At 54.5% G+C, this 8,031-nt stretch overlaps 1 protein-coding gene across 2 annotated transcripts; it reads left to right on the forward strand.

The window, feature by feature from the left end:
- The first annotated feature begins 262 nt into the window (after positions 1–262).
- Positions 263–4,988, forward strand: ORAI2 (ORAI calcium release-activated calcium modulator 2). Of its 2 annotated transcripts, none has more exons than XM_082857965.1 (2): positions 263–502; positions 4,267–4,988. In XM_082857965.1, the coding sequence occupies exons 1-2, from the start codon at positions 278–280 to the stop codon at positions 4,804–4,806; spliced, it is 765 nt and encodes a 254-aa protein (XP_082714091.1). In that variant the 5' UTR covers positions 263–277; the 3' UTR covers positions 4,807–4,988. The 2 variants fall into 2 exon arrangements, with proteins under 2 accessions (XP_082714091.1, XP_082714092.1); XM_082857966.1 differs by having other exon boundaries at positions 272–506; positions 4,208–4,988.
- Positions 4,989–8,031: the final 3,043 nt, after the last annotated feature.

The following is an 8,031-nucleotide window of genomic DNA, read 5'->3' on the forward strand; positions in this document are numbered from 1 at the left end:
CCTGCTTTGCGGAGGAACACTGGATGCTGCGATGGTTCCAGGAGATGCACTCCTGCCCCTCCTTTCCTGCAGGTGGTCCCCACGTTCCTGTGTGAGGACTGCCTCAGAGGCCAGGGCCCCATACTCGTGCACCTCTGGATCCCATGGCCCTGGCACAGGGTGTATACAGTGGGCCCCCAGGGAAAGTTAAAGGGACTTGGATTCTGGCTTTTCCAGGCCCCGGGAACCCTCTGGGATGCCTGAGTGTGTCTCTGCCGCCCACAGGCTGGCTCCCACCATGAGCGCCGAGCTCAACGTACCTGTGGACCCCTCCACTCCCGCCTGCTCAGAGCCCGGCCACAAGGGCATGGATTACCGGGACTGGGTCCGCCGCAGCTACCTGGAACTGGTCACCTCCAACCACCACTCTGTGCAGGCCCTCTCCTGGAGGAAGCTCTACCTGAGCAGGGCCAAGCTGAAAGCCTCCAGCCGGACGTCCGCCCTCCTCTCGGGCTTTGCCATGGTGAGTGGAAACACATGGTGGGAAACACAGCCTGTGAAGTGGGCTTTTGCTAATTGAAATCCTGTGGTGCTTCAGGGAGCAAAGCACTCCCTCCGGGCCCTGCTGACAGCCAGGATGGACCATTAGTAAGTCTCTGCCCAGGTCCCACCTCCTCCAAGGGGACTGCTCTGGCAACTGCAGGGGTGGCCTGGGGCATCCAGGGGAGCCCCCAAGCCCCAGAGCCCTCAGAAAGCCCACTCTCATGTTCACATACAGTATTTACTTGGCAAGGAAGTTAGTGGGGTAATTAAAATAGCTTCAGGGTACAAGGTTTCCCAGGGAAAAGTCCCTACATCTGCACATCTCAGGCACCACCCAAGAGTTTGGGAATTTGAGCAGAAACTGTGGCATGGGTTGCATTTGCTCAGTTTAGCCCAGCTGGGGACACAGATGCTCCCTGAATGTGGTCTCTGGGGTGACAAAGCAGAGCCTCTGGCCTGACACCCGGCTGCCCAGCTGTGCTTTCCTTCTGAGTCATCCCCCAGGACAAGAGTCTGTCTGGGGAAAAACCGTGGGCCCTGAAAAAGGGCCACATCCCCTGTTGACTTCAAAGCCTGCAGACCTTCATCCCTTCAGGGGATTGTCCCAGAGAGGGGGGAATGTCAGGATTCCGGATTCCCAGCGAGAACTGCGGCCGCCCCTCCTTTTTCTTTCTCTGTTGTCTGCTCAGAGGTCCTATTGGGCTGGAAGCCATTTTTTTTTTAATGTAAAAACAATTGTTTTTCCATATCCCAGAGCCTCAGCTGTCAAATGGATACGCAGAAAATAAAAAAGCTGTCCGAGCGAGCCAGTGCGGCCACTCCCATGACAAGGGCCTGCCCGTTATCGGCACTGGTCACCCGTGGAAAAATGAGACCTCCTGTAGTCAGGGCGTGACCTCAGGCAGGGCAGGGCAGAGGTCACCACGTCTAGAGGGCAGTCAGTTTGGGTTGAGGTCTGTAGTTCAAAGCAAAGGCTTATTTACGTCCTGCATTTTATTGCTTAAAACGTAATTACAAAAGTGTACAATCATATGGGACATAACTTTGGCTCAAAATGATTTCCTTCCATCACATTAAAAGAGGAACATTTTCTCAAGCTTAACTTTAAGAAATAGCAAGAGAAGTTTAGACGTCACCATTAAAATTAGATCTTGTTTTCTACCCTCCCAGTAGGGTATAATGCATAGTAATACTATGCATGTACTGCATTGAATTTTTCTGGCCTATATGTATTATTATATATTTTTTAACTTTGGAAAACTAACTGAGAAGTACTGCATGATGTAATGAAGTAGGACGGTTTCCTTTCTGTGCGGGGCCTGGGTCTCGGAAATCACTTCCCGTCTGCAGCTGTCCCTTGAGACCCTGGTCTTCCAAACATTTGGACTTCCAAATTTAGGGAAGAGTCTGCTCACCTGAGTTTGAAGGCTACAACACCCCTCATTAAAATTTGCAAACAAGCCCTGTGAATAAAGCTGTAAAGCAAAGAGTGAATTCTGGAGTAGTTTGAGACTTAATGGCAGCCTTCAGGGGTGTGAAGTGGCCTTAGAATGAGGACAGTGACCGTTGAATAATAATAATAATTCATTATTATTCATTCAATAATAATGAATTATTATAATAATTCATTTCTTCAGCATTTATGGAGTATCTCCTCTGTAGCAAGTGCTTCCTTAAGCTGTTGGGGATATATTTCAGAAGCCACAGACCCCAGTAAATCAGATAATTATTCAGACTGCAGAGCAGCCCAGGAGAAAGAAGTGATGAATACAGATCGTCAGCTAGTATCAGCATGTCCACTGTGGAAACCATAGCTGAATAAGGGCAGGGACATGGGAAAATGACCAGGCCGTTCTGTAGGTAGAGTTCCCTCTCCATATTATGTATTCCCTAATTAGAATTGCAGAGCTGCTCCTTCTTCCAGCAAGTGCTTATGCCTGACCTTAAGCTTATTTCTTCATGTTTATCCTGCCCCTAACACAGAGAACCAGTGATCCAGGACTCCTTCATAAAAATCTTTGCATAAATACACTGAAAAATGGCCTTTGGCCTTTTCTCCTCTTGAGGTGGAACAAAACTGCTTTCCTCATAGGCCTTTTAATCATCTTTGTTTCTCATCTCTGCACCCTCTGAAGTTTACAACATCCTTTTTTGTTGGGCCATATCCTTTGTGGTCACAAGAGCCTACCCAGGCTAAAAGGGCACTGAGAAAGGACCACACCTCCTCTCAGTAGTGTGGCTGCTGTCTCTTTGGAGCAATAATCACTGCTGAGTTTCTGTTCAGCTGTGGTCCACTAGGACTGGCATATCTTCTTTTTACCTACCAAATGTTCCATCTTCACTGAAGACGGAGTGAGAGGATGAGGTCCTCACTCTAAGAGGCAGTAGTTGCTAGAAGTTATGAAATCTTTCTTGTAAATTTTTTAAAACAGGGATGGCTCTGGGAGTTCCCTGGCGGTCCAATGGTCAGTGGTTGGGACTTGGCGCTTTCGCTGCTGTGGCCCCGGGGTTCCCACGGGATTGCCCCGTGACTCCTGAGCTGGGCTGGTGGCAGGTTGGGGAACTAAGATCCCCAAGACGTGCAGCACGGCCCAAAGCAAAACAACAACAACAAAAAAGGGATGGCTCAGCTCTAGGAGACAAACAGTGTGAGTGGAAAAGCCTTCTGGCTTCTCTCTGCCTCCCTGTCCCCCCTTCCTTGACGGGTGTGGTTTCTTACCTTTGGGTGCCTGGAAGAAGGCCCTTGGTGAGCCTGGACTAAACCCTCTACTGGGGTTGGTCCACAGAGCTGGGGTGGGATGTGGGCTGCAGTGGAGTGGACTGGGTGTGACCTGGGGAAGCGTGGCAGGAGCCTGGCGCCCAGTCTGGACTTTGAAAGCCCCTTAGGGCTCGTGGTGAGCATATCCCAGCCTAAATAGACACTCACTGCTACAGAGATAAGCAGGGGCTTCTGATCCTTCTGTGAGCCTTTTATTCCCTTTCATTTAAAAGTCGTTTTTATTTTTTCAAAGTTAGCACATGCGCAGTTTCAAATTAAGTACTGCAAAGGGCTTGTGACAAACCCTGGCAGCCCCTCCGCCTCCACGTCTCTAATGATGTTTGGGAATTGCTGTCTCTTGACTTACCCTTTTTACATATTTCCTGTTGGCCTCCTGCTCCCGTCGATTCAGCTCAGTTGTACCAGCCCAGCCCCTTCCCAGCTTCCCCTCCTCACCGTTGTTGTCATTTCTATGACCATTCCCGGCCTTTGGAGAGGTGGCTACTGGCTCCCGCTTTTGGCCTCAGCTGAGAGGCACCCTGTGGCTTGTGTGAGGCCGTCCAGTGTGCGGCTCTGAGCCTAGGGACCGTCAGGAGGCTCCATCATTACTTCTTTTTACCTCTTGAAAGGTCAGGTTTGTTTTTTTGAGAAACATCAGTTGTTTTGCAGCTAAGCTCCACTGCAGCCCGGCTCTGATATCAACAGCAAAGTCGCATGTTCCCAGGGAAGCGTGGCCTCTGCCCTGGGCCAGAGCCCGGCACCCCAATATACCTACGTTCTTGGCATCCAGGGTGCGATCACCGCCCTGCCCAGTGCTTCTCTGGCCTCTTCTGTACTTTTTAGATGTTCCCTGAATGAGATCTTCTTTAGCTAATCAGCAAAAAAAAAAAAAAAAAAAAAAGAGTAAAGTTCAAAATATTTGATCAGCGAGGAGGGCGCCCTCTGCTCTGTGGGCGCCCCGACCCAGCGCCCCCTCTGCCTTGCAGGTGGCCATGGTGGAGGTGCAGCTGGAGACTCAGTACCAATACCCGCGGCCGCTGCTCATCGCCTTCAGCGCGTGCACCACGGTGCTGGTGGCCGTGCACCTGTTCGCGCTGCTCATCAGCACGTGCATCCTGCCCAACGTGGAGGCCGTGAGCAACATCCACAACCTCAACTCCATCAGCGAGTCTCCGCACGAGCGCATGCACCCCTACATCGAGCTGGCCTGGGGCTTCTCCACCGTGCTGGGCATCCTGCTCTTCCTGGCCGAGGTGGTACTGCTCTGCTGGATCAAGTTCCTGCCCGTGGACGCGCGCCACCAGCCCGGCCCTCCACCTGGCCCCGGGGGCCACACGGGCTGGCAGGCCGCCCTCGTGTCCACCATCATCATGGTGCCCGTGGGCCTCATCTTCGTGGTCTTCACCATCCACTTCTACCGCTCGCTGGTGCGCCACAAAACCGAGCGGCACAATCGCGAGATCGAGGAGCTGCACAAGCTCAAAGTGCAGCTGGATGGGCACGAGCGCAGCCTGCAGGTGGTGTGAGCGTGCGCGCTCCTGGGCGGGGCCGATGCCGTGTGTCCGCGGCCGCATCCGCGTCAGCTCAGCGTCCACGCTTCGCTGGGAAGGAACAGAACTCGCTTGCGGTATGGGGAATTTCAGAAATGCAAATTGCCAACGGGGCTGCCGAGACACTGCCAGGTGGTTCAAGACCAAAGTTCTACTCCTGTCTTCATGCTGTAAGACCTGGATCGTTTTCCTTCAGAAGATGGAAATCTTCAGTTGAACGGGAGACTGATGCTAAGAGCTCAGAGGAAAGAAAGGACGAGTCCTTGGCCCTGGGCACGTCCTGAGGCTGGAGGCCGGGCTCCGAGTAGCACCGGGTGGTCACGGGTCACCTTGGAGACATGGAGCGAGCGGCCGGTGGGGGCCGGGAGCCTGGCAGGGACCTGGAGAGTCGGGGTAGCACCATGGGTTCAGGGAAGGGATTGCCCCGTGACTCCTGAGCTGGGCTGGTGGCAGCCGGGTGGCACGTCTGATGGTACCACCCTGCTACGATTAGACGGGGCACAGGCTTACAGCTTGGCCTGGTGCTTCCCTCCCTGCCCTGGAGGGAGCTGGGCGGCCTGGCTCGTGGGGCTGGGGAAGGAAGGCAGGAGCCCAGAGCACGTGGCCCAGCAGGCGTCAGACTTGCCAGGCCCTGGGGGAGCCGTCCAAGGGCGGAGGCCGGTCTGTGGGCGCCCACTGGAGGTGGCTGTTAACTGAGGGGTGCTCTGAGGCACACTGGGCTCAGATTCTTTTTTCCCTGCCAGCTGGATCCTTGGCCACATTGACCCAGCGAGGCCCCCAGGCTGGGGAAAGGGCCCAAAGTCCAGAGGCCTCCGTCTCTCGGCCACAGACTGTCCCCTGAGCCGCCAGCTGACCCTCCGGGCTGTGGCTGCAGAAGGCAGGGGCACTCTCGCCCAGGCACCCGGGCCCGCCCACCTCCCTGCTGCCTGTGGCCCCCGGCAGCGGGAGGGGGCAGCCAGGGGACTTCCTGTCTAGACAAGGCCGTGGCCGGGCCTGGTCTGTGGGTGGTAGCATCAGCGGCCAGCCCTGGCCAAACGTGGGCCCTGCTCATAATGACGGCAGGGAAGGTGAGACCCTGTGGAGAGCTCCCCTCCTGGGCCTCCTGGCCGCAAGCACAGGCCCAGCTCACACTTCTTTGCAGCCATGCACAGCACAGGTTGTGGTGTTTTTCAGAAGGGCGTCTGGTAGACCTGAGCCCATGTTCTTGGACCGAACACATACATGCTACAGCTCAGCTTACGTGTGAGCCTGCTGCGCCCTGGGCCGCTTTTAAGAACCACATTTACCACACTGGCCAGCAGCCACCAGAGAGTGGTGCCTTTTCTTTTGTTTCACAGTCACTGGACTTCATGCTCTGACGGCATTTCTGTCCACAGCCTGACATCTCTGTGGGGTCTGGGTTGCCTGTACCAAGAAGTGCGGGCAAACCTGGCTGAGGTTTCTGGGACTGTGACATCCTGTTGAGAACCTGAACCTTAACACGTAACTGAATGCTGAGAATCACCAGTGAAAGTCATGGCATTTACGGGGAACCTGGACATCGCGTCTTGCTGGGCCGGAGGAGAGCCCTAGCGCCTTCCAAAGGGCGTGTCCCTCGCATCCTCTGCAGACGTCTGTCGTGACTTGCTTGCTCCCTAGCGCATGTCTCCTCTCCCAGAGCCTTGCTGAAAAGGCTCATCTGGTGTAATGCGTTTGCTTTGCCAAAGAATGTCAGCGGCACTGCAAGACGGCCACTTTGTGTCCTGGCAGGGACTAGAAAGGCTGGCTCCTCCCCACTGCTGGGAGGGGACGGCAGCCCCTTCCTCTGGCCTCAGGCTTTTGAGAGGGGCCTTGTTGGGCTCACTTCGGCCACCTTCCTGGGCCATCTGGTGCCCCTGCCCTGTGTGCCAGGCCCACGGAGTGCCGAGCTCCCCAGACTGTGGCGAGCACACTCTGGGCGTCAGCCAGGGGCCAGCTGTTACACCTGGCCCATGGGCAGTTTTTCTAGCCTGGCCACATCAGGGTCAGACACTAGGTGCCCAGTGACAGTGCCACGTGGGTAGGAAAGATGCCACATAATCACGTTTTCGACACTGATGAGGAGAATAATGTTCTTGTAATTTCTTGTTCTTTCTTCCAGCGAGCTCTCCCAGCTCCAGCCTTTCTAGTTCCCAGAGGCATGAGGCAAACCGAATTTGTGAGAACAGAGATGACTGTGGGCCTGGGGACTGATGATCGGGGGGCGCCCTCAGGACTGGAGAATAAGCTGCCATTTGGAGCTGCAGCAGGGCAGTCTGCGGAGGGGAGGGAAGCAAATTGCAGGCTAGAAATTTGGTTTCTGGAGGCCTAACCTGACTGGGAAGGGGGTTCCAAGTGCAGTGGCCTTTCTGTGTTGAGTGAGAGGCGCCACAGGCCGCCCTGGAGCCAGCGTGGGCTCGCCCTGTTTTCCTCTGAGCAGAGCCTTCCTGGTGCTCATTAAAACAAGTGCCCGCAGATACGCTGAGGCCCCTTCCAAAGTGGAACACGGTCTCCGTTTAGTACCTGACCAGGAGTTTCAAAACTCCAGCGTTTCTATTTTAGACAGACTGCCAGGGCAGAATGTATTTCAGTGTCTCTTCCAGGAAGGTCTGCTGAGGATAAAACTGCCTAACCCTGGGCAGATCGAGGCTCATCTGCACTGCTCACCTGTCTTGTGCTGACTGATTCATTATGCATGACGCTGTGGAGACCACATGCGGTGTGCACACCCCCTGTCCTGTGTATGGATTTTTAAAACAGTTGCCCTGGACTGAACTGAATAAATAAGTACTTAAGTTATGAATTGCTCTCTGCTCTTGGTGGAGCACTGTGGAGAGAGGTGATGCTTGGAGGCCCCTCCTTGCCAACCACTGGTCACCAGTGTTCCGTATCCTGCACCCCATGGGGTCAAGCATGACCCGGGCAGAGTGCAACTCTGAAGCTGTCAGCAGCTCTGAAGTCAGTAGTAACAGTAATAACCTCACATCTTCTACCCATCCTGTTCTCCAATCCAACACGGTCCCTAAATGAAGGGCCTGGGAGTTCCCTGGCAGTCCAGTGGTTAGGACTCTGCGCTTTCACTGCCGTGGGCCTGGGTTCAGTCCCTGGTCAGGGAACTAAGATCCTGCAAGCTGCGTGGCACGGCCAAAAGTAAATAAAATAAAAAATAATAAATAAATAAATGAAGGGCCTGCAGGCTGGGAC

The sequence above is a fragment of the Leucopleurus acutus genome (assembly GCF_964270905.1).
Source record: "Leucopleurus acutus genome assembly, chromosome: 16".
Classification (NCBI taxonomy): domain Eukaryota; kingdom Metazoa; phylum Chordata; class Mammalia; order Artiodactyla; family Delphinidae; genus Leucopleurus; species Leucopleurus acutus.

Coding starts and splice junctions, on each gene's coding strand:
- ORAI2 (XM_082857966.1), top strand. CDS start 278: ATGAGCGCCGAGCTCAACGTACCTGTGGACCCCTCCACTCCCGCCTGC. Junction 507..4,207: donor CTCGGGCTTTGCCATGGTGA/GTGGAAACACAT, acceptor ATATTTGATCAG/CGAGGAGGGCGCCCTCTGCT.